Raw genomic sequence first — 26,548 nt, 5'->3', positions numbered from 1 at the left:
ATACTCTCTTATTGCTGCTCACTGCCAATACTGAAGCCATGCTCCGATCGGTAGTACTAATATAACTGTCGAAGGCAGTAGTTATAGTTATAAAGTAGTGAATGTTGGGACATGGTGGCAGCTGGACATGTTGGCTGCTCACATGACCTGTGCAACAAAATTCCTTCCATGTGGTTACAATATTGCTAAACTATGTCATTTTGAAATACCAGGTATTTACTCTCCACTTGGAATGAGTGAGTGAACTGTTACAAAAATACTGTAGACCTTCAAGTACGTGTGTCGTGTTGTGGGGACTGGCGATCAACCATGCCGCAACATTTTCAATAAACGTCAGCATGAATCTACTCAATGCCTTCATGGGATATTTCAATATAAGATCAAGTATACCTTAAATGCAAATATTTCATGAGTAGTTGATCATCCACTTCATTATCATTTTGTCAACATTACACCATCCGTGTAGCAATGGTTATGCGTGCATCTGTGAACAGGAACTGTGCATTATGCAATTATTATAAATTGCAAATATTAGGACAGAAAATCCCTATTATAGACAAAATTGTATCTATCAATAATTTCTTTCTTTCTGGGAGGGCACCGGAGCCTCCATAAATTTGAGGAAAAACATCATTCCACTGGGCTGCACTGTAGAAATGTGCTTTATTCAGCATTTCTAGTTTTGAGCATGGGCCATTTTCAAGTGCTTCTATAACAGCTGTGGAAACATCACCCTCTTCTTGTCACACAAAAATTGGATGCCATGTATAATTGTTCATAGTGCAGTGCATAATCTCCTCTTGCATAGCTAAAAGCACTTACACACAGTTGTTTCTGTTACTGATCCATACAAACAGCCTTACACAGATGTGTCTTGTAGTTATGCATGATGAGATCCATGCACACTGATGACTATGCTATGCACAATTATGCATGGCAAACAAATTTTTGTATGAGAAGACAAAGACAACATATCCACAGCTGTTACAAAGCACTGGAAAATAAGTGATGCCCAAAAATAGTAGTGCTGAATAAAGTACATCTTTTAAAATACAGCGTGGTGGAATGAGGTCTTTCCTCAATTCTTAATTTAATGTTACAATACGGGCAGCTATAAACAGGGAACAGTGCAGACCACACTTAGGTATGTTGGTTCTGGTCTCAACAGATGCACAGTTTTATCAGAGCTTTGTGTGGGTGATGTCAAAGTGTACCCTTCCCTCAGCCCTGTAGACACTAATTAATTACAGGAACACCTGCTGTTGGAACTGGAGTATTTGGCTGAGCATGTAAAGGTAGGTCAGATCCTTGAACATTACAGGAGGCATTAGCAATCGGCAAAGTGAGTGTGACTCGTTAACCACCCATTCACAAATAGCTACTACAAAACTATTGCACTGTAGTATTCTTTGATCGCTAAGGCTGGCATAAAATACTAGCAGTCTGATGTCTTACCAATTTAAAACTTGGGAGCTAAGATGACAAGACGGATTACAAGCTATGCATTGTTTACCAACTTCTACTGATTGACTACTACAGAGCTGGTATGCCAAGAAAATGTCTACAGAAAGTATTTATATCAATAATTTAGTACAATTTCTAACCACATTATGCAAAGAGTATGTCTTTCCTCAAAATATGGACAGAAGGAACTTAGAGAGAGAGAGAGAGAGAGAGAGAGAGAGAGAGAGAGGGGGGGGGGGGGGGGTCAACAAGAAGAGAGAAACTGATAATTTTCAATATAAAACATTTCTATTCTTGAATTAAATAAGCTATATAACTGACGTTTCAGTGGGTTGAGTGGCAATGTCTAGTCATCGCCCAATCACAGCTCTTTCTCTGATGCTGTGTGTTCACTGATGCCTGTTCTGCAGCTAAAAGGAGAGCCTTGTCAGGTGTGGCAGGCTCCACAGGGTGGAGAGAAAAGAGCCAAATACTGAGGGATTTTGTCCTGTCAATTCCAAAGTTGAAATGACAGCCAGAATTCATTCCAATATGGAGTACATATACAGTACATTATATAGTGGAGGTACACTCCCACATCTTGTTCAGAGCTGTCTTTGCACACTATGCTTAATTCACTGATGTGTTTCATGTTTGTCTTTCATGTCTTGTATATATAGAAGGTTGTACACATGGAAGAAGCCTGGAGATACTGATAGGTTTCAGATAGATTATATAATGGTAAGACAGAGATTTAGGAACCAGGTTTTAAATTGTAAGACATTTCCAGGGGCAGATGTGGACTCTGACCACAATCTACTGGTTATGAACTGTAGATTAAAACTGAAGAAACTGCAAAAAGGTGGGAATTTAAGGAGAAGGGACCTGGATAAACTGAAAGTACCAGACGTTGTACAGAGTTTCAGGGAGAGCATAAGGGAACAATTGACAAGAATGGGGGAAAGAAATACAGTAGAAGAAGAATGGGTAGCTTTGCGGGATGTAGTAGTGAAGGCAGCAGACGATCAAGTAGGTAAAAAGACGAGGGCTAGTAGAAATCCTTGGGTGACAGAAGAAATATTGAATTTAATTGATGAAAGGAGAAAATATAAAAATACAGTAAATGAAGCAGGCAAAAAGGAATACAAACGTCTCAAAAATGAGATCGATAGGAAATGCAAAATGGCTAAGCAGGCATGGCTAGAGGACAAATGTAAGGATGTAGAGGCTTATCTCACTAGGGGTAAAATAGATACTGCCTACAGGAAAATTAAAGAGACCTTTGGAGAAAAGAGAACCAGTTGTATGAATATGAAGAGCTCATATTGAAACCCAGTTCTAAGCAAAGAAGGGAAAGCAGAAAGGTGGAAGGAGTATATAGAGGGTCTACATAAGGGCGATTTGCTTGAAGGCAATGTTATAGAACTGGAAGAGGATGTAGATGAAGATGAAATGGGAGATACGATACTGCGTGAAGAGTTTGATAGAGCACTGAAAGACCTAAGTCGAAACAAGGCCCCGGGAGTAGACAACATTCCATTAGAACTACTGACAGCCTTTGGAGAAACAGTCCTGACAAAAGTCTACCATCTGGTAAGCAAAATGTATGAGACAGGCGAAATACCCTCAGACTTCAAGAAGAATATAATAATTCCAATCCCAAAGAATGCAGGCGCTGACAGATGTGAAAATTATCGAACTATCAGTTTAATAAGTCACAGCAAAATACTAACGCAAATTCTTTACAGACGAATGGAAAAACTGGTAAAAGCCGACCTCGGGTAAGATCAGTTTGGATTCTGTAGAAATATGGGAACACGTGAGGCAATACTGAGTCTACGACTTATTTTAGAAGCTATATTAAGAAAAGGCAAACCTACGTTTCTAGCATTTGTAGACTTAGAGAAAGCTTTTGAAAATGTTGACTGGAATACTCTCTCTCAAATTCTGAAGGTGGCGGGAATAAATTACAGAGAGCGAAAGGCTATTTACGATTTGTACAGAAAGCAGATGGCAGTTGTAAGGGTCGAGGGACATGAAAGGGAAGCAGTGGTTGGGAAGGAAGTGAGACAGGGTTGTAGCCTCTCCCCGATGTTGTTCAATCTGTATATTGAGCAAGCAGTAAAGGAAACAAAAGAAAAATTCGGAGTAGGTATTAAAATCCATGGAGAAAAAATAAAAACTTTAAGGTTCGCCGATGACATAGTAATTCTGTCGGAGACAGCAAAGGACTTGAAAGAGCAGCTGAACGGAATCGACAGTGTCTTGAAAGGAGGATATAAAATGAACATCAACAAAAGCAAAACGAGGATAATGGAATGTAGTCGAATTAAATCAGGTGATGCTGAGGGATTAAGATTAGGAAATGAGACACTTAAGGTAGTAAAGGAGTTTTGCTATTTGGGGAGCAAAATAACTTATGATGGTTGAAGTAGAGAGGATATAAAATGCTGAAGATTAGATGGGTAGAACACACAACTAATGAGGAGGTACTGAATAGGACTGGGGAGAAGAGGAGTTTGTGGCACAACTTGACTAGAAGAAGGGATCGGTTGGTATGACATGTTCTGAGGCATGAAGGGATCACCAATTTAGTATTGGAGGGCAGCGTGGAGGGTAAAAATCGTAGAGGGAGACCAAGAGATGAATACACTAAGCAGGTACAGAAGGATGTAGGCTGCAGTAGGTATTGGGAGATGAAGAAGCTTGCACAGGATAGAGTAGCATGGAGAGCTGCATCAGACCAATCTCAGGACTGAAGACCACAACAACAACATATTAGATCAAAAAATGGAAAATCCAGGATGCAATGTAACAATATTACAAGCAGCAAAGTTGCTACTCACCATATAGTCGAGCTGCTGAGTCATAGATAGGCACAACAAAAAGACTTTCACAATTAAAGCTTTTGGCCAATGGCCTTTGTCAACAATACAGACACATATGCACACACATACACTCAAGCAAGTTCAACTCACACACAAGACTGCAGTCTCAGACAACTGAAACACACTCACAGTCTCAGGTAACTGAAATCACACTCAAGTGGTTTCAGTTGCCTGAGACTGCAGTCTTGTGTGTGAGTTACATTTGCGCGCGCGAGTGTGTGTGTGTGTGTATTATTGACTAAGGCCATTGGCGAAAAGCTTTAATAGTGAAAGTTTTTTTTGTTGAGCTTATCTGTGACGGCAACTTCGCTATATGGTGAGTAGTAATTTCCCTTCTTATAATACTGCATATTAGGTCAGTCATACATCCCTACTATTTCATAATCAAACTGAAATGTCGAAGAAAAGAAGGAAGGAAAGAAGACAGAAAGAAAGAGCGTAGGAGATTAGTATTTAACTTCCTGTTGACAACAAGGCATCAGAGACTGAGCACGAGATATGATCAGGAAGGATAGGGAAGGAAATCGGCCGTGCCCTTTCAAAGGAACCATCCCTTCATTTGTCTGAAGGAAAACCTAAATCAGGATGGCTGGATGTGGGTTTGAATCATCGGGCTCCTGAATGTGAGTCCAGTGTGCTAACCACTGCGCCACCTCGCTCAGTGCAGAAAGAAAGAAAGGGATAGGTTTAACATACGATCAGAGCTGAGTTCACCAAAGGCTGAGCACAGGTTTAATCAGCACAATGATGGGGAAGGTTGTTGGCTGTGTCCTTTCCACAGGTATATTGCATTATTCACCTTTACCAATTTTAAAAAACAACAAAAAAACTGATTCTGGATGGCTGGATAGGAAATTCAACCCTACTCCTTTCAAGTGCAAGTTCACTGCCTTAACCACTGTGCCACATCACTGAGCTTGAGATATCAAAATGAGGTTTTTAGCAAATATGGTAATTCTTTTTTTTGTCGACCATGATGTAAAAGTCATTCGAGTCTACTTCCCTCTCTCATAATGGGACAGTGTACTTCTACTAACAGCATTTGACAACTCATGAAAAGAACAATACAATGTGTAGCAGATAATAATATTTATGGTTCTTCTCCAGCAGGTCAGTTGGTTTTTTTTTTAATTGTCTATAAAGAAATGGATGGAAAAATGCTTCAGAAGTGGTTTCTGCAGTTAAAAATCTTTAGTAAACTTTCCATTCATTATCAATGGGATAGTCCTTTTTTGTTCCATAATATTTTCTGGGTCTCATGAACAAATAAAGCGAGTTGGGTCTCACACGATCGCTGTTTCTGGAATCCATGTTGATTCCTACAGAGTAGATTCTGGGTTTCCAAAAATGACATGATACGTGAGCAAAAAACATGTTCTAAAATTCTACAACAGATCGACGTCAGAGATATAGGTCTACAGTTTTGCGCATCTGCTCGATGACCCTTCTTGAAGACTGGGGCTACCTGTGCTCTTTTCCAATCATTTAGAACCTTACGTTCCTCTAGAGACTTGCGGTACACGGCTGTTAGAAGGGGGCAAGTTCTTTCGCGTACTCTGTGTAGAATCGAATTGGTATCCCGTCAGGTCCAGTGGACTTTCCTCTGTTGAGTGATTCCAGTTACTTTTCTATTCCTTGGACACTTATTTCGATGTCAACCATTTTTTCGTTTGTGCGAGGATTTAGAGAAGGAAGTGCAGTGCGGTCTTCCTGTGTGAAACAGCTTTGGAAAAAGGTGTTTAGTATTTCAGCTTTATGCGTGTCATCCTCTGTTTCAATGCCATCATCTGCCCGGAGTGTCTGGATATGCTGTTTCGAACCATTTACTGATTTAACGTAAGACCAGAACTTCCTAGGATTTTCTGTCAAGTCAGTACATAGAATTTTACTTTCGAATTCACTGAACGCTTCACGCATAGCCCTCCTTACGTTAACTTTGACATCATTTAGCTTCTGTTTGTCTGAGAGGTTTTGGCTGCGTTTACACTTGGAGTGATGCTCTCTTTGCTTTTGCAGTATTTTTCCTAACTTTGTTGTTGAACCACGGTGGGTTTTTCCCATCCCTCACAGTTTTACTCGGCACATACCTGTCTAAACCGCATTTTACGATTGCCTTGGACTTTTTCCATAAACACTCAACATTGTCAGTGTCGGAACAGAAATTTTCGTTCTGATCTGTTAGGTAGTCTGAAATTTGCCTTCTATTACTCTTGCTAAACAGATAAACCTTCCTCCCTTTTTTATATTCCTATTAACTTCCATATCAGGGATGCTGCAACGGCCTTATGATCACTGATTCCCTGTTCTGCACTTACAGAGTCAAAAAGTTCGGGTCTGTTTGTTATCAGTCGGTCCAAGATGTTATCTCCACGAGTCGGTTCTCTGTTTAATTGCTCGAGGTTATTTTCGGATATTGCACTCAGTATAATGTCACTGATGCTCTGTCCCTACCACCCGTCCTAAACATCTGAGTGTCCCAGTCTATATCTGGTAAATTGAAATCTCCACCTAAGACTATAACATGCTGAGAAAATTTATGTGAAATGTATTCCAAATTTTCTCTCAGTTGTTCTGCCACTAATGCTGCTGAGTCGGGAGGTCGGTAAAAGAAGCCAACTATTAACCTTGCTCGGTTGTTGAGTGTAACCTCCACCCATAATAATTCACAGGAACTATCCACTTCTACTTCACTACAGGATAAACTACTACTAACAGCGACAAACACGCCACCACCGGTTGCATGCAATCTATCCTTTCTAAACACTGTCTGTGCCTTTGTAAAAATTTAGGCAGAATCTATCTCTGGCCTCAGCCAGCTTTCTGTACCTATAATGATTTCAGCTTCGGTGCTTTCTATCAGCGCTTGGAGTTCCGGTACTTTACCAATGCATCTTCGACAGTTTACAGTTACAATACCGATTGTTGCTTGGCCCCCGCATGCCCTGACTTTGCCCCACACCCTTTGAGGCTGCTGCCCTTTCTGTACTTGCCCGAGGCCACCTAACCTAAAAAACCGCACAGTCCACGCCACACAACCCCTGCTACCCGTGTAGCCGCTTGCTGCGTGTAGTGGACTCCTGACCTATCCAGCAGAACCTGAAACCCCACCACCCTATGGTGCAAGTCGAGGAATCTGCAGCCCACACGGTCGCAGAACCGTCTCAACTTCTGATTCAGACCCTGCACTCGGCTCTGTACCAAAGGTCCACAGTCAGTCCTGTCGACGATGCTGCAGATGGTGAGCTCTGCTTTCATCCCGCTAGTGAGACTGGCAGTCTTCACCAAATCAGATAGCCGCCGGAAGCCAGAGAGGATTTCCTCCGATCCATAGCGACACACATCATTGGTGCCAACATGAGCACCACCTGCAGATGGGTGCACCCTGTACCCTTCATGGCATCCGGAAGGACCCTTTCCACATCTGGAATGACTCCCCCCGGTATGCACATGGAGTGCACATTGGTTTTCTTCCCCTCTCTTGCTGCCATAAGGGGCAATCTCAAAACTCTGTGAACTGTAGATTGGAGAAATGCTTTTTTATACCTAAGTAGGTGACAAGAAGATGCATTTATGATCACATCAGATGCAGAAGGCTTTCTGTAAATGTGAAACAATGCTGACCACTGCAATTTGAGATTGTGAAATCAAAAAAATTTGTACTTCTATTATTTTCATGTTCAATTGTCAAAACTAATTTGGAATGAATACTTGTAAAAATGTTAGTGACAGCATCTAACTCTTCTATGGGAGTGTTATATAAAATTATTACATTATCCACATACCTGTTGTAGTAGAGAATTTTGTTTGCAATCTGTGGATTGCCTTTAATAAATTGTAATTCAATAAAATTGTCAAAAATGTCAGCTACAGTACCAGCTAAAGAATTGTCCATTGCCAGGCTACTTTTTTATTTTTTTAGTAATTTTTATCATTAAATGAAAAATAATTGAAACTAAGTGCATTTTATAATAGGTCTATAAACTCACCTATTCCATCTGCATTCATAATTTTATGCCACAGTAAATTCTCTCTAATAATGTTGATGGTATCAGAGAGGGCTCATTTATATACTAATCTTTAATATCTAAAGAGGCAAATCTTATGCCATCAGAATGCCAAAATTGTATATTGCTTCTGTTAATTCATCAATGCTTTTGACGCTAAAATTATCTTCATATAGATAAAATGACTTTAAAATCTCATTTAGATTTTTGTTTAATTTGTATGTGGGACAGTTTTTATGATAGACAATTTGTCATATTGCCAAATTTGGCTTATGAGGTTTTAATTGTGATCTTAACTTTGGTAGTTGTGCATTCATCATTTTCAATTATAGTTTTTCATTTGGCAGAATTAAATGACTATTTTCATCAATCAACTTTTTAATCTTGGCCTGAAATTTCAGACAAGGATCTCTATCAATCTCTACAGTACCATTCTCAGTAAAAAACTTTAAAGTTTTGGAAATATAATCGTTCTCACTAACCACAGCCGGAATATTGTCATTATTCGCTTTACTTTTTGTGAGTGGGTAGGGTCCTATTTCTTTTTAACACTAATGTTGTACACACTTTGTTTCAGAAATTGCAATAGTTTGAGAGCCCTTCTGTAGCTCATAACAGAAAATTCACAAAAATGACTTATATGGGAACTGTCTCGGACAGAATAAACAGGTTATTTAAAAACACTGAAGTGACCATCACATTCACTTCTAGCAACCTGCTAAAAACTAAACTGAGGCACATGAATGGCAACAGCAATAAAACGTATTTAAATTCAAATATTATGCCAACACTGCTGCCAGCAATATACTGGCCAGACAGGAAGAAATTTTTCCTTGTGGTTTAAAGAAAATACAAATGACTGTTCGGCCAGCTTTTGAAGCAGAGTAAGCATCCAGACAGTTCCGCCAATAATAGCTTGAGAATCCTTCATGACGCACCTAAAGGATTACTACTTAATACCCTCGAGAAGATGGAAATTTATGCACATTTCAAAAACACACCACTTATTTGTAATGGTCTTTTCATCGTGCCTGTCTGCAAATCAATGTGTCATCTTTATGGTGAGTAGCAATATATCCTTTTCACAATACTGATACTTGTAAATAAAACATTATGGTCCTAACTGCATATTTAATATGAACATGTTATATTACAGAGGCAGGTTCTGAATAAATGTCAAATTACCTGCATAGCTTTGTTGATCTTTCTGTGCCTGCTGCAGTAAATATTTGATAGGCAGCTCAGCGAGAAATTCAGCAGAGTAACTCTTCACTTTGCGACCGGCAGCTGCGTGGTTATGAATGTTGGCCAGTCTGACATCTTCATACAGCAGCAGGTAGTACAGCAGCAACAACTGTGATGTTAGGGATGGTGCTGCTTCGGCATTTTGGCTGCCAGCACTCTTGCCAACAACAGACTGTGTATTCGGAACTGAATTCTGAAAGACCCTCTGGATTTCTTCTTCATCAAGGGGTTGGTTTGTATGTTCCAAGTTGTGTGCTTTAGAGCTTGGTACCAATATAGAATTGACATAAACCTCCACTAAAGCTGGTAATAGGGGATGAAGGGGCGAGACACTGCTGCATATCTGCCTGAAAATTTTGAAAGGGATGTAGAGATAAATCATGCCACTATATAATTTCATTAATAATTTTTTGTTAAACTAATTATTATTTAGAGCACAAAGAATATTAAAAGCAGCCTCATTTTCAAATTTTATTACAATTTTTCTATCTGTAAGTTTAGTCCATTGTGATGCAAGATAACTGAAGGATTTCCCTGACTTCCACTAATTCCAGGAATTGGCGGTAATACAAACCAAAACACTACATAGTCAAACATTTATCATCATCATCATCATCATCATCATCATCTTGAACAATTTCCAGCCCCAAGCTGGGTCTGTTTGGAACATAAGCCTTGCTATCTAGTCCCTTTTCCCACCACCTTCCTGTGTTCACTCTGGTCCAGTCCTCACCTCTTTTTTTCAACACGCTCCTCCACACATTTCAACCATCTACCCCTTAGTCTTCCTCTTGGTTGTTTGCTTTGCATCTGTATTTCATTGATCTTCTTGGAAATCCTCTTGTTTTCCATACCCTTTAAGTGCCCCTACCATCTTAACCTTGATGTTTCTCTTCTGCTGAACAAGTGTTCCTATTTCACTGCTTCCCTTCCCCTTTCATTTCTCATCCTATTTTTCCTAGTTACTCTTATCCTACTTCTTAGGAATTTCATTTCACATGCCTGTAATCTGCTTGCACCTCTTTTTTCCATTACCCATGTTTCAGACACTTGGGTCTGTCCTGGGAAGTAGTAACTTCTATATATTACTTCTTTGCTTTTTTGTGGGATGTCTTTGTTCTAAACCAGGCTCCTAATGCTTCCCAGGAATGCTTCTGCCTGTCTGCCATGTTCACTGATCTCTTTTTCATTTCTTCCCTTTTCCTCTGTCACACTTCCCAAGGACTTGACGCTTTTCAATTGATCACATGCAGTTCTTATTCTACTAGCAGGTCTTTTTCCTTTCTAATAGTGACCAGGAGCTCACATTTGTTTACACTGAATTTCATTCCACATTGTCCCACAATTTCCTTACAAGCACCCAGCTGTTCCTGAATCTGCACCTCCCTGTTTTTCCAGATCATCAAGTCATCCATGAACACCATTGCTCAGTTGGTAGAGCACTTGTCCGCGAAAGGCAAAGGTCCCGAGTTCGAGTCTCGGTCCGGCACACAGTTTTAATCTGTCAGAAAGTTTCATATCAGCACACACTCCGCTGCAGAGTGAAAATCTCATTCTGGACCATTGCTTTTATCTTGTCTTCTCCAGTTTTTTCTGCCATCACAGTCATTCTCTCATCCAAGACCACAATGAAGAGGAGAGGTGACAATGCACAGCCCTGTTCGCACCACTTATTTGCTGGAACAGAGTCAAGCAGTTAAACTGTGGTTATTTTGAAAATCATGTTTAAAAAGCAGTAAACTGATTTGCAAAGATTCCACTGCTCAAAGACTTAAACCAATAGGTTTTAATGCCAGAGAACTGCGCAGTCAAACAGAAATTTTAAATGAAATTATGAAAAATTTCTGCTAAGCTTCCACTGGCACCAGTTGAAAGTAGCCAGTCCCCGTGATGCAACACAGACATACAGCAGTATAGATGGACTCGACATCATCAGCAACCCAGGTTCACTGAATGCAATGGAAGAGCGGGCTAATGACACTATGCTGAGCTACTCTTCAGTGATCCACATCACAGTACTTTTGCATCTCAGAGTTGTTGCGTTACTAAGTGTTTACTGTTGTATGTAATGGAAAGTTCACAATGGAACAGCAATTATAAGAAACAGTTAGATAGTTACTCACCTGAGAGACGAAGCATTAAGTGGCAGATAGGGACATTAATGAATGACTACTAGGTATTATTTAGATATCGAATTAAGTCCTTTATTGATAATATAATGTTAATGGACAGACAAAAAAAATCTACTCATCAAGTGGTGGCAGGGGAACACACTAACAAAAGGATTTAACTTTTACAAGCTTTTGGAGCCAGTGGCGCCTTCTTCTGGTGGGAGAGTTGAAGGAGAAGGAAGAGGCGTGAAGGAAAAGAGCTCGAGAGGTTTAGAGGAAAGGGGTATGGTTTAGAAAACTCAACCACAACCCCAAGTCAGGGGAGACTTCCACTTCAACTCTTCCGGCAGAAGGAGGAGCCACTGGCTCTGAAAGCTTGTAAAAGTTAAATCCTTTTCTGTGTGTGTTTCCCTGCCACTGTTTGGTGAATAGATTTGTTTTTATCCGTCCATTTACTTTGGAATAAGTCCTTTGTCAGACACACACACACACACACACACACACACACACACACACACACACACGGCCACTGTCATCCCAGGTTCTGAGGCCTGACTGCAATAGCACACACTGTGTGTGTGTGTGCGTGTGTGTGTGTGTGTGCGTGCATGTGTGGGCGCACGCACACTTGAGTGTGTGTGGGCATGCGTGAGTGTGTGTGTGTGTTTTGCCTATGTCCGATGAAGGACATAGTATGACAGCTAAATAATATCTAACAGTCTTATATCAATGTGTGTGTATATTTATAATAGAAGGAAACATTCCACGTAGGAAAAATATATATACCTAAAAACAAAGATGATGTGACTTACCAAATGAAAGTACTGGCAGGTCGACAGACACACAAACGAACACAAACATACACACAAAATTCAAGCTTTCGCAACAAACTGTTGCCTCATCAGGAAAGAGGGAAGGAGAGGGAAAGACGAAAGGATGTGGGTTTTAAGGGAGAGGGTAAGGAGTCATTCCAGTCCCGGGAGCGGAAAGACTTACCTCAGGGGGAAAAAAGGACGGGTATACACTCGCACACACACACATATCCATCCACACATATACAGACACAAGCAGACATACCAAAGCATGTTTAGCCACAGGGTGATCCTCATTACCAACAAACACTGTCTGCCTGTGTCCATTCATGCGAATGGACAGTTTGTTGCTGGTCATTCCCACATAGAACGCTTCACAGTGTAGGCAGGTCAGTTGGTAAATCACGTGGGTGCTTTCACATGTGGCTCTGCCTTTGATCATGTACACCTTCCGGGTTACAGGACTGGAATAGGTGGTGGTGGGAGAGTGCATGGGACAGGTTTTACACCGGGGGCGGTTACAGGGGTAGGAGCCAGAGGGTAGGGAAGGTGGTTTGGGGATTTCATAGGGATGAACTAAGAGGTTACGAAGGTTAGGTGGACGGCGGAAAGACACTCTTGGTGGAGTGGGGAGGATTTCTTGAAGGATGGATCTGATTTCAGGGCAGGATTTGAGGAAGTCGTATCCCTGCTGGAGAGCCACATTCAGAATCTGATCCAGTCCCGGAAAGTATCCTGTCACAAGTGGGGCACTTTTGGGGTTCTTCTGTGGAAGGTTCCGGGTTTGAGGAGATGAGGAAGTGGCTCTGTTTATTTGCTTCTGTACCAGGTCAGGAGGGTAGTTACGGGATGCAAAAGCTGTTTTCAGGTTGTTGGTGTAATGGTTCAAGGATTCCGGACTGGAGCAGATTCGTTTGCCACGAAGACCTAGGCTGTAGGGAAGGGACCGTTTGATGTGGAATGGGTGGCAGCTGTCATAATGGAGGTACTGTTGCTTGTTGGTGGGTTTGATGTGGACGGACGTGTGAAGCTGGCCATTGGACAGGTGGAGGTCAACGTCAAGGAAAGTGGCATGGGATTTAGAGTGAGACTGGTGAATCTGATGGAACCAAAGGAGTTGAGGTTGGAGAGGAAATTCTGGAGTTCTTCTTCACTGTGAGTCCAGATCATGAAAATGTCATCAATAAATCTGTACCAAACTTTGGGTTGGCAGGCCTGGGTAACCAAGAAGGCTTCCTCTAAGTGACCCATGAATAGGTTGGCGTACGAGGGGGCCATCCTGGTACCCATGGCTGTTCCCTTTAATTGTTGGTATGTCTGGCCTTCAAAAGTGAAGAAGTTGTGGGTCAGGATGAAGCTGGCTAAGGTAATGAGGAAAGAGGTTTTAGGTAGGGCGGCAGGTAATCGGCGTGAAAGGAAGTGCTCCATCGCAGCGAGGCCCTGGACATGTGGAATATTTGTGTATAAGGAAGTGGCATTAATGGTTACAAGGATGGTTTCCGGGGGTAACAGACTGGGTAGGGATTCCAGGCGTTCGAGAAAGTGGTTGGTGTCTTTGATGAAGGATGGGAGACTGCATGTAATGGGTTGAAGGTGTTGATCTACGTAGGCAGAGATGCGTTCTGTGGGGGCTTGGTAACCAGCTACAATGGGACGGCCGGGATGATTGGGTTTGTGAATTTTGGGAAGAAGGTAGAAGGTAGCGGTGCGGGGTGTTGGTGGGGTCAGGAGGTTGATGGAGTCAGGTGAAAGGTTTTGTAGGGGGCCTAAGGTTCTGAGGATTCCCTGAAGCTCCGCCTGGACATCAGGAATGGGATTACCTTGGCAAACTTTGTAAGTAGTGTTGTCTGAAAGCTGACGCAGTCCCTCAGCCACATACTCCCGACGATCAAGTACCACAGTCGTGGAACCCTTGTCCGCCGGAAGAATGACGATGGATTGGTCAGCCTTCAGATCACGGATAGCCTGGGCTTCAGCAGTGGTGATGTTGGGAGTAGGATTAAGGTTTTTTAAGAAGGATTGAGAGGCAAGGCTGGAAGTCAGAAATTCCTGGAAGGTTAGGAGAGGGTGATTTTGAGGAAGAGGAGGTGGGTCCCGCTGTGACGGAGGACGGAACTGTTCCAGGCATGGTTCAATTTGGATAGTGTCTTGGGGAGTTGGATCATTAGGAGTAGGATTAGGATCATCGTGCCACGAAGAAAAATGATCCTCTCCCTTAAAACCCAAATCCTTTTGTCTTTCCCTCTCCTTCCCTCTTTCCTGATGAGGCAACCGTTGGCTGCGAAAGCTAGAATTTTGTGTGTATGTTTGTGTTTGTTTGTGTGTCTATCGACCTGCCAGCGCTTTTGTTTGGTAAGTCACACCATCTTTGTTTTTAGGTATATTTTTCCTTCGTGGAATGTTTCCTTCTATGTTTGTTTTAACTTGGAACAATTAAATATCTTGAAAAACAGGCTCATATGACAAAAATGTTCCAGATGAAAAGTTAACATATTCCAAGTGGACCTATGCTAAAATTGGCTGAAAAGCAACACACAAATGTTTTAGGAATTCCAGTGAGCTCCTCAATTAACCTGGTAGGGTACCACAATCATTTTGAAGGATTTCAGCCCATTTTTGAACATTTTGTACAACTTGAATTGTCGATGATGCTCCTGGATGTGGATTACTTTCAGTGCTCTGTCTACTATCATGAAACCTTGGATGCCACTTTAAACATTTTTATAACTCATTGCTTGACCGTCACAAACAGTTTGTATCACTTCAAAAGTGTGTCTATAGCACTTCTACTCTTTAATACAAAACTTAATGTTCACACTTTGTTCCATTGCTCCTTTTAAGACCGAAGCTGAAAACATTCTGTTAACATTTTCTGTCATCACAAGCAGCTTGTGATGCAAGTGCTCTTAAATTTAAACCAGAAGGTAGTCAAAATAGCACAATAGTTAATTCGTGCATTCACAGATGGCATCAGTAATTAGGCAAATATAAAATCAGCCCCATTTCTCCCCTTCCTTTTTGGTGGGGGGTGTGGTGCAATGAAAAATGTTGCTTCCTCAGCCATAGGAACAAGTCCTTTTGCCAGTTCCCATTATTTGTTATTATTAAGTCACAGAGAGCCTCATCCCTCAGTGCTGTCAATAGCATGCACATAATATTTTAATCTGAGCTATCCTGTTTTCCCCTTCTTTTCACCTGATTTGTTACTAAGGAAGCATCATTTTCCCCATTAAATTCAAGACATGTTGTCAGATGTATGACCTGTTACTCCAGTTCCACATATACACTAATAAATCCTTGCGGGGAAAATAATAGTGCCTGAATCATTTCTAAGTACGTACTTTGATTATGTTATGCACAGGTATTTATGTTAACTTTAAAAAACCATGTCTTTTTTTATATTTTGCTGACATCCTTAACAATATATAGGATGATTACAATTAAAGTTCCAGTTTCAAAATGCTGTAACAGTGAACCATTGCATGATGTCAAATTTGAACATAATATTACCAATGAAAGGGTAGACTTGACGGTGACAAAAAATTTAAACAATGGAAACTTCAGGTTTGTGGCGCTGTAAGCGACAGAATCTGAAAAATAACAGAGCCAGGGTACACAGTTGTTCCTCAGTTTGCAACTGAGATGTTCAACATGACTCTCAATGCAGGGCCGTGTGCTGCTGGTACAGCATTTTTACAAGAATGGTGACTGTGTGTCAGTAGCTCTGCAGAAGTTCCAGACACTCAGGGTGTAAAGAAAGGCATTGGTCCAATGTCTGCCAAGGGTCTGGAGAAAATGATTACGAAATTCGAAAAAGACAGGTTATTTAGGTTATTTTGAAGTGCAGTGTGGCAGAGGGTGAAAAACAATTGATCTGACTTAATTGTAGATGGGCAACAGCATTGCAGGACGGGTCAAGTGGTAGTGTATAAACATGCAGATCATGGGGAACTTATCGACACACTTGTAAGCACGGTGCATAAAATTCTACAAACCATCTTGCATTGCTAGCCATACAAAATTACCAATGTTCAGGACCTGCTTCATCCTGACCTGTCAGAAAGGCAAGTGTTTGCTCTACAATTTCTTGCTCACATGGAGGTAGAAAATGAATGGCCATGGAATGTTCTGTGGACAGACAAAGACCACTTCCATCTCCAAGAATGTGACAGTACACCAAACTGCAGAAGTTGAGCAATGGAAAATCTACTCGCACATCAACCAGTACAGTTTCATTCTGCAAAGGTAACTGTGTCATACAGGATTACAGCATCATTTATCTTTGGGCCATATTTTTTGAAGGCGATGGTTATGGGTCCTGTTACCTGTACAGTCACTGGTAAACACTATGAGTGTCTTTTGTGCACTGACATCATTCCAATCCTTAAACAGCTTGGATATGCAGGCAGCATGATTTTTGTGGAAGATGGCGCTCCACCACACATTGCAGAACCAGTCAAGCAGCTGCTGCAGGGACATTCTGGAAATGCTAGAATTACCAGCCATCATTTTTTACAGCCTGGCCATCCAAATCATCTGATCTTTATCCATGTGACTTCTGGCTTGTGGCATTATCTGAAAGATATTGTGCTCAGTGCTCTGATTACAAAATAGCTGAACTGAAGGCACGTACTGCGAAACACATTCTGTACATGAGCCCTGAGATACTGTGATATGTTGTGGAACTCACAGTTTCTCGATTTCAACTTGTGGCATGAAACAGCGGACAGCATATCGAACATGTCTCGTGCTAGTCTTACAACAATTAAAAACCAATTTAATTGTTACTTCTGACATAGTTTTTGGATTCAATACAGTTAAAAACTGATTTCATCATTGCTTTTTATGCAGTTTTTGGCCTTAGGAGAATTAAAAACAAATTTTCCCATATGATGTGGTACGACCTTGCTGTGGTGGACAGGCTTGCCTAAGTAACAGTTCCACAACTGTTGAAAGCCAAACTTGTGCGATCATACACATTGCTTAATACAGTTGGTTTAATGGGCACCATAGCCATTGTATTGCAATTCATCTGCCATTTGTAGCCGAATCTATTTACATTACGACACTTACAGTGGCCACCTAGTGAGAAAACTGTCATTAAATTCTTTTTGTTTCCATCGCATATCCCTCCTACTTTGATAACATTCCATTCAAATTTGATGTCATTCTGAGCAGTGGTTCTTCTTTTACAGCATTTTGAAACTTGAACTTCAAATACAATCAACCCATACTCTCAAGCTAAATATGGATAAAACATTGATATTTATACTTGTAAATCCAGTCCTTGATGGGCACCCTGTGTTTTGTGAATGCTCTGCTCTTCAGCAGCTGGTGAATGCAATGGATTGGCAGGAATCCTGGAATGTCAGCATTGAGATTGGCTGTAACTGGCACTTTCACAGCATGTGATGTCACAACCTAGAATTGAGATAATCATACGAGCACAATCAATTTCACAAAAAAGCTATAAAATGTTAGCAGTTTTCTGTATTACTCTTTGTTGCCACATATAATACACAACTACAACAATAAGTACTTTCACGAATTATATAACTCAATTGTTACAAATCTGAATAACACAAAATACAATTCCTTGCTCGTCTGAGATCAACACCAACAATTCACTTGTATCTCCGTCAAATACCAACAAAAGTAAATTCAAAGTCATAGAGCTATTTCCTTTCCTAGAAAGATCTTTAGTTACACTGAGACATAATTATAGAAAGAAACTGGTAACAAATGCTACACCATAACATAATCTGTAAACCAATAAAATCAGTGGTATCTGTCAATTGTCTAGGAGCAATGGTGGAAGAAATGGTTTGGGTTTAACATCTTACCAACATTGTATTAGAAAGCGTACCAGCTCAGTTGGAGAGCTGTGATCTGTTTTAAGCAGTGATAAGGTATTAATACAAAATCAAATAGGGGTAATGCAGGAGTAGGTTTAATAATGAATAAAAAATAGGAGGGTAAGCTACTACCAACAGCATAGTGAACACATTATTCTGCACAAGATAGACACGAAGCCCACACCTACTACAGTAGTACAAGTTTATATGCTAACTAGCTCTGCAGATGATGAAGAAATTGATGAAATGTATGATGAGATAAAAGAAATTATTCAGGTAGTGAAGGGAGACGAAAATTTAATAGTCATGGGTGACTGGAATTCGAGAGTAGGAAAAAGGAGAGAAGGAAACATAGTAGGTGAATATGGATTGGGGATAAGAAATGAAAGAGGAAGCCGTCTGGTAGTATTTTTAATCATAGCTAACACTTGGTTCAAGAAACATAACAGAAGGTTGTATACATGGAAGAATCCTGGAGATACTAGAAGGTATCAGATAGATTATATAATGGTAAGATAGAGATTTAGGAACCAGATTTTAAATTGTAAGACATTTCCAGGGGCAGATGTGGACTCTGACCACAATCTATTGGTTATGAACTGTAGATTAAAACTGAAGAAACTGCAAAAATGTGGGAATTTAAGGAGATGGGACCTGCATAAACTGAAAGAACCAGAGGTTGTACAGAGTTTCAGGGAGAGCATAAGGGAACAATTGAGAGGAATGGGGGAAAGAAATACAGTAGAAGAAGAATGGGTAGCTTTGAGGAATGAAATAGTGAAGGCAGCAGACGATCAAGTAGGTAAAAAGACGAGGGCTAGTAGAAATCCTTGGGTAACGGAAGAGATACTGAATTTAACTGATGAAAGGAGAAAATACAAAAACGCAGCAAGTGAAGCAGGCAAAAAGGAATACAAACGTCTCAAAAATGAAATCGACAGGAAGTGCAAAATGGCTGAGCAGGGATGGCTAGAGGACAAAAATAAGGATGTAGAGGCATATCTCATGAGGGGTAAGATAGATACTGCCTACAGGAAAATTAAAGAGACCTTTGGAGAAAAGAGAACCACTTGCATGAATGTAAAGAGCTCAGATGGAAACCCACTTCTAAGCAAAGAAGGGAAAGCAGAAAGGTGGAAGGAGTATATAGAGGGTCTATACAGGGGCGATGTTCTTGAGGACAATATTATGGAAATGGAAGAGGAGGTAGATGATGATGAAATGGGAGATATGATACTGCGTGAAGAGTTTGACAGAGCACTGAAAGACCTAAGTTGAAACAAGGCCCCGGGAGTAGACAACATTCCATTAGAACTACTGACAGCCTTGGGAGAAACAGTCCTGACAAAATTCTACCATCTGGTGAGCAAGATGTATGAGACAGGCGAAAATCCCTCAGACTTCAAGAAGAATATGATAATTCCAATCCCAAAGAAAGCAGGTGTTGACAGATGTGAAAATTACCAAACCATCAGTTTAATAAGCCACAGCTGCAAAATACTAACACGAATTCTTTACAGGTGAATGGAAAACTGGTAGAAGCTGACCTCGAGAAAGATCAGTTTGGATTCTGTAGAAATGTTGGAACACATGAGGCAGTACTGACCCTATGACTTATCGTAGAAGAAAGATTAAGGAAAGGCAAACCTACGTTTCTAGTATTTGTAGACTTAGAGAAAGCTTTTGACAATGCTGACTGGAATACTCTCTTTCAAATTCTGAAGGTGGCAGAGGTAAAATACAGGGAGCAAAAGGCTATTTACAATTAGTACAGAAAGCAGATGGCCGTTATAAGAGTCGAGGGACATGAAAGGGAAGCAGCGGTTGGGAAGGGAGTGAGACAGGGTTGTAGTCTCTCCCCGACGCTATTCAATCTGTATATTGAGCAAGCAGTAAAGGAAACAAAAGTAAAGATCGGAGTAGGTATTAAAATCCACGGAGCAGAAATAAAAACTTTGAGGTTCGCCAATGACATTGTAATTCTGTCAGAGACAGCAAAAGACTTGGAAGAGCAGTTGAATGGAATGGACAGTGTCTTGAAAGGAGGGTATAAGATGAACATCAACAAAAGCAAAACAAGGATAATGGAATGTAGTCAGGTGATGCTGAGGGAATTAGATTAGGAAATGAGACACTTTAAGTAGTAAAGGAGTTTTGCTATTTGGGGAGCAAAATAACTGATGATGGTCGAAGTAGAGAGGATATAAATTGTAGACTGGCAATGGAAAGGAAAGCGTTTCTGAAGAAGAGAAATTTGTTAACATCGAGTATAGATTTAAGTGTCAGGAAGTTGTTTCTGAAAGTATTTGTATGGAGTGTAGCTACGTATCGAAGTGAAACATGGACGATAAATAGTTTAGACAAGAAGAAAATAGAAGCTTTCGAAATGTGGTGCTACAGAAGAATGCTGAAGATTAGATGGGTAGATCACATAACTAATGAGGAGGTATTGAATAGAATTGGGGAGAAGAGGAGTTTGTGGCACAACTTGACCATAAGAAGGGATCAGTTGATAGGACATGTTCTGAGGCATCAAGGGATCACCAATTTAGTACTGGAGGGCAGCGTGGAGGGTAAAAATCGTAGAGGGAGATCAAGAGATGAATACACTAAGCAGATTCAGAAGGATGTAGGCTGCAGTAGGTACTGGGTGATGAAGAAGCTTGCACAGGATAGAGTAGCATGGAGAGCTGCATCAAACCACTCTCAGGACTGAAGACCTCAACAACAACAACAACAACAACAACAACAACAAGGCATTGACCTAAAGCAATTCAGAGAGGTCCCATGGAATTGAAACATGTAGAGCTTGATGCATCTGTGAACTCCATTCCTCCCTATCTTAACCACTATGCACCACACATCCAAAGTAATGTGTAGTGCAACAAACATGTGATGAGAGGAGAGAGCAGGAAAGCTGTCTCAATTTATTAATGAGTACAATGCAGATGAAAAATTATCAAAGGGAAGTACTAAATTTAATTAGTAAATACGATACGCAGACTAAAACTCCAAGTCTCCCAACTCTGAATGCACTATTTCCCCAGTGAAGATGGGAGTCAAAGAGACGATTATTTTAAGTACTAAGTAAAGATATGGTGGACTAGGAAGGAATAAATAAAGATAAAATTATTCAGATTTTCAAGGCTATCAACTGAACATTTACCAATAGGGTACTTTTTTCAAACAGCAGGACAGTACATTTACTTAAGATTTTCTAATATTTTTCTGGCACCAACAGCCAGCAACACTTTCTTATGTTTCTACTGGCTGTACATGAAATTCTGATTCCTAAAAGTGAGTACTGGCCAGCTATTCTGTTTACAGATTTTGAGTCTTAAATAAATGAGCAGATGTTATAATAGTTGACTTAAAAAAAAAACCTGTATGTAACTGATTGGCATGATATGATGATCACCAATAAGTAATATATGTAGGGGACATATTAACTTTAAATTACAGGCTTTTAAAATTACATCCACAAGAAATGGTCAAAAACCAAAAACTATTTAGTTATTTTATTCATATTCCTATTCTGAAGCAGGTGAAAAACATCATTATCAGTACCGCACTGTTTCGGTTGTGAAACCATTGTTGATGTGAGTAGATACAGTTACAATGTCGTCAAGTCATTTGTGGCACTTCTGGCAGTACATGAATACTACAAGCAGACAATGATGATGTGTTTACAGACTGCTTTGGAAAGATCCCAACTCATCAATCAAGCATATTTGTTCCCCCCTCCCCTGAGACAGCCTTAAACACAGGCCATACAGTTGACGTAACAAATTGTGAGAGGGAACAGGTACTGCCATCACTCGATCAACTGAGCAGTCTTAAATACATTCGAAAACCAGCATCTGACCTTCAAGTACCCTGGTCTTCAATGCATAACATGTTAAAAAAAGATTTCAAAAGGATTTCGACCAAGGTTTTTAATGAATTATCTGATAATGATACGGAGCAGCAAACTGTAGTCTAGCATGCTTTGTTGGCACAATCTCTGAATGGTGTGTCTCGCGTAAGTGTGTTATTTTCTGAAAAATGTGAGATATATCACAGTTCAGACAGGAAGCATGTGGCTTTATGGTTCAAGAAAAATCTCTAGTACGCGCAAGAGAGGGAAAGGAACTCATCTCATGTTACGATAAGCACTGGAAAATCATCAGATACCTGTTTGGACCGCATTTCTTTGAATGGTAACTGAAAGAAGTCATTATTTCTACAAGTTCTGAATGGATTAATACCTCAGCTCAAAGGCAAGGGAATAAAGAATGACGTGTTGTTACAAGAAAATGCAGCTCCAGCACACTGTGCTATTCAGATCTGATTGGAATGGCAACCATACCTGCCAGCTCGTTATGGGGAATAATCAAGTCCCACACGGTTCAAGAGCGTTACACCAATAAAAATTATGCTAAAGTGTTTAGGCAACCCTTTGAAGCATAAGTCGGGATATGCTCCACAGACGACAAGGAGGACTTGTAGATGCTTAGACCTCTGCTGTGGGCATTATGATGCACATACATATCTGCTGGATAAAAAGCTTTTGTATGTAAGTGCCCGAATATAAAATACACTGTTTTTGCCTAGGGGTAAAAGGACTTCTTGGATGTACTGAATAAGCCAATCTGTAAAGTGTTTCAGTCACTAATAAACAATAAACAGTCCATTACCTGCTCTGTAAAAATCTCCTGTGTGAAAATTTGTTTCATTCGTGTCATGTTGTTTGAACGTATCTGTACTTTCATTCCAAGGGTGGAACATACTAGTTCACAGATAGCACTTAGCTGATTGCTGTGGAAATGGATTGCCATAAGCAACAGCATTTCTCCAAATGATGCTGTCACTCCACTTGAGCTGTTGATAAGATTAAGAACAATAAATATTATTTACAACCATGTTCAACAAAAAATTTTACATTCCTCCTATACAAGATAACTCAATAAGTATCTGCACTAAATTTTCATAACTTGTTACAAATGAACAAAACTTAAAACAAAATAATTTTTAAACATAGTTTTCAATAGTTTCAATAGTTTTCACTAGTTTTCAATGCACTTACCGTATTTACTCGAATCTAAGCCGCACTCGAATCTAAGCCGCACATGAAAAATGAGACTCGAAATCAAGGGAAAAAAAAAATTTCCTGAATCTAAGCCGCACCTGAAATTAGAGACTCGACATTCAAGGGGAGAGAGAAGTTTTAGGCCGCACCTCCAAATCGAAACAAAGTTGGTCCATTGTAATATGAGACACAATTTAGGTCGAATGAATGGCGATACAGCTACAGTAGTTTAGTTCGAGTCGTAAGCTTAGCAGTTAAGCTTTACCAGGTAGCCATTGCTATGCGTCAGGCGCTCCATCCGTATGGGTACCATTCCTTTTTCACGTGCTTCGTCTGGTTTGAATTGATTGCTTATTTTTCTTTGATCTGATAAGTGCCGTTCTTTTTGTTATAGGTGTTTACGTCACTCTAAGCTGAAAATGCATTATTGTATTGTGTCATGCACTGTTTGTCACATTCTGATAATGAGTGTCTATGGCCTGTCGCTGCTCGCGGCATGGCTTGCTTTTGTGCACGCCACCGCCACTTAACAATTAAAAAAAAGTCGTCTCATTAGTGAAACAATGGCAAGAGATTGCTATTTGTTGTTACTTACACTGCTGCTTTCTTTGATAATGATCAACAAGAACTAAATAATAGACTGCGTATGATAGAAGATGTTCTGAACGAGAGTTTAGCGAAAATTTTTCTCCGTTTGAAAATCTTTGCAGACGCCTCTTTAGTATATTACATTCTGCACAGAAATTAGGGTCATCTTAGATTTAAAAATCTAGTCAATTGCCGTGCTTCATTTCTGACTGTATCACTATTAGGCATAAGAATAATACGAATATAAACATGACATGATATGTATATTTTTCCGCGTTTGCTGTTGTCTCACTCTAGTTTCGTGGTTTATTAGGCAGACAGGATTTAAATGAGATAGCAGCAAACACGAAAGAATACATGGCAAAATGTTTATATTCGTATTATTCTTATGGTGAAGAGAATACTGCATGTGATTCACAATTCAAAAAGTTCCTATTAGCAACCATCTCTTCTCACAGGTAGGAAAATTTCAGAATGTAGAGTTGGCCATATTGACAAACATCCCGAGCAATCTTGCCATTCGGATATTCATAGTACATTGGAATGCTGTTACATTCGAAGATGAACAATGCGGAATTTGTATTTACTTCATTGGATAATGTATGAAAATGCAGTGGTCGAAACTCGGGGCGGAGAAAAAAGTCGTCTTCAACCTTTTTTTAAATTTATTTACTGACGCAGAGGTTTTGGCGCCAGTATTTATCATTGTGCACTACATATATTCGACGGCTGAAGTTAGTTGTGGCGGCACCTACCAACATTTTTCAGAACTTCCGCTTACTTTGCACTCGATTCTAAGCCACAGGCGGTTTTTTGGATTACAAAAACCGGAAAAAAAGTGAGGCTTAGATTCGAGTAAATACGGTAATCCACTGTTCCACAAGTTTTATAATACCATGACAAAAAACTTTCTCAGGTGAGCAGCAGACAAGAGTATGCATCGCTTCGTTCACCCGTGTTTGGGAATGAAAAGATGCCCCTTAATGCATCGCTGAGTGGACCAAATGGATGTTAATGTAACAAGGTTAAGATGGGACTGTATAGCAATTCTGAAGAGTTTGAATCGTGCAGGCAACAATATGTGGAAGCACTTGGTCATGATGGTGAGGAGGTAGGGAAGGGGGTGGGGGGACAGGTGGGAAGCTACTTCAATCAATTAATCTTGGCATTTGGTCTGAATTACAAACTTTCATTTGAAATTTCCACACTCCGCTGCAGAGTGAAAATTCTCATTCTGGGAACTTTCATTTGTTTCAAAATGATTGCCAGAGGGAACAAATCAAGTGTCATGGTGATTTAGTGGGTAAGGTTTGAGTTTTGATCCCTAGTTGGTTATGTATTGTTTCTTTCCACCTCTAGCAATGCTATGTTAATGCAAAAAATGCCAAGGTCTACCATGATCTGGAATCCACCTTAAACCTACATTTGGCTGAGTGAGTCCCCTCCAACACGACCATGCAAAGTGAAATACCTTGGTGTTCTAACTAACTTTCTGGTCAAGTGCAATTTAATCCACTTTCTTTAACATCATTCACAAAATTAATGCACATACTGTCATAATTTGGGCAGTAGTAAGCTTAAAGAAATAAATTATATATTTTGGTTGAGAGAAGAATAAAAAAGGCATATTTTTGCACTGTTGCTCACCTTTCAAAATATGCTTCTTCCCTAACAAGCCACTGAACCCACTCTATGCTTCGCTTTTCATGTTCTTGTTGACTGATGAGAGAGGGACAAGCAATGAGCATGCAAAGACCCAGTGACACAAATCGGACTCCAGCAGGAGATGGTGGGGGATGAGATGTCAAAAGCTGTACAATTAGTGACACTTCCTCTTCCTGGAACCTGGAACAACAAGGAAGGAAAATACCACTATTATTTGTTATACAATATTTCACATAAGGTTATTAAAAGATGGAATATCAATGTTGCTAAAACCATTAATAAAAAAAATGTTTATTTCATTAATCACATATTTAAGTACTGTAATCAATGAATTTATTACACCTCTCCAGGGGACATTGCCTTTTTGTAGCACTTACCACGTCGGGAGAGGTTTGTGTGTTCACATGAAGCTGAGGGTTATACCAGCTGTAGCACAGCTACTGGCCACCTCCCTCGCTAGGCAGATCTCAGTGGACGAATCAGACAAAGCATGTCCCACAACACCCCCATCTCTCCCACAATCATTCCAATAGTCCTTCCCAAACTCCCTACATACCCACAACAAGGTTTGATGGGATCTGTACTGAGGGGTCCATGGCACATGGGAAGATGTGTTGTCAATGTAGCCTCAGGGATACCGAGCAGCCTCTCTGAGTAATTAGCCTCGCACCATGTGGGGCTCCTCTCGTGTTGACCTGATATATCCCAGTTCTAATGGGACCAAAATAAAGAACACAGAAAACAATACAAAACTTTGAGGGGCTTGAAGAGACCTCAAACACTCAAGCAACATGGTTGGAACTTATGGAAGATGTTTCTGCAACTGGACTGGGTGACAGACTTGTCCAAGAAGTGGAAAATGTAACTGA

General features: G+C 40.3%; 1 protein-coding gene across 2 annotated transcripts in view; it reads right to left on the bottom strand.

Moving 5' to 3' along the window:
- The window catches only part of LOC126100851 (integrator complex subunit 2), an 82,019-nt gene that overhangs the window by 17,421 nt on the left and 38,050 nt on the right, over window positions 1–26,548 (bottom strand). For both annotated transcript variants that reach the window (XM_049911519.1, XM_049911520.1), the window contains exons 7-10: window positions 25,662–25,859; window positions 23,035–23,218; window positions 17,776–17,924; window positions 9,521–9,927 (exon numbers count right to left, since the gene is read on the bottom strand). In XM_049911519.1, coding sequence (XP_049767476.1) covers window positions 9,521–9,927; window positions 17,776–17,924; window positions 23,035–23,218; window positions 25,662–25,859 — 938 coding nt within the window. The remainder of the gene's footprint in view (window positions 1–9,520; window positions 9,928–17,775; window positions 17,925–23,034; window positions 23,219–25,661; window positions 25,860–26,548) is intronic.

The sequence above is a fragment of the Schistocerca cancellata genome, chromosome 9, assembly GCF_023864275.1.
Source record: "Schistocerca cancellata isolate TAMUIC-IGC-003103 chromosome 9, iqSchCanc2.1, whole genome shotgun sequence".
In the NCBI taxonomy this organism is placed as follows: Eukaryota; Metazoa; Arthropoda; class Insecta; order Orthoptera; family Acrididae; genus Schistocerca; species Schistocerca cancellata.
Note: the sequence above shows the minus strand (reverse complement) of the source record. Positions and strands in the feature narration are given on the sequence as shown.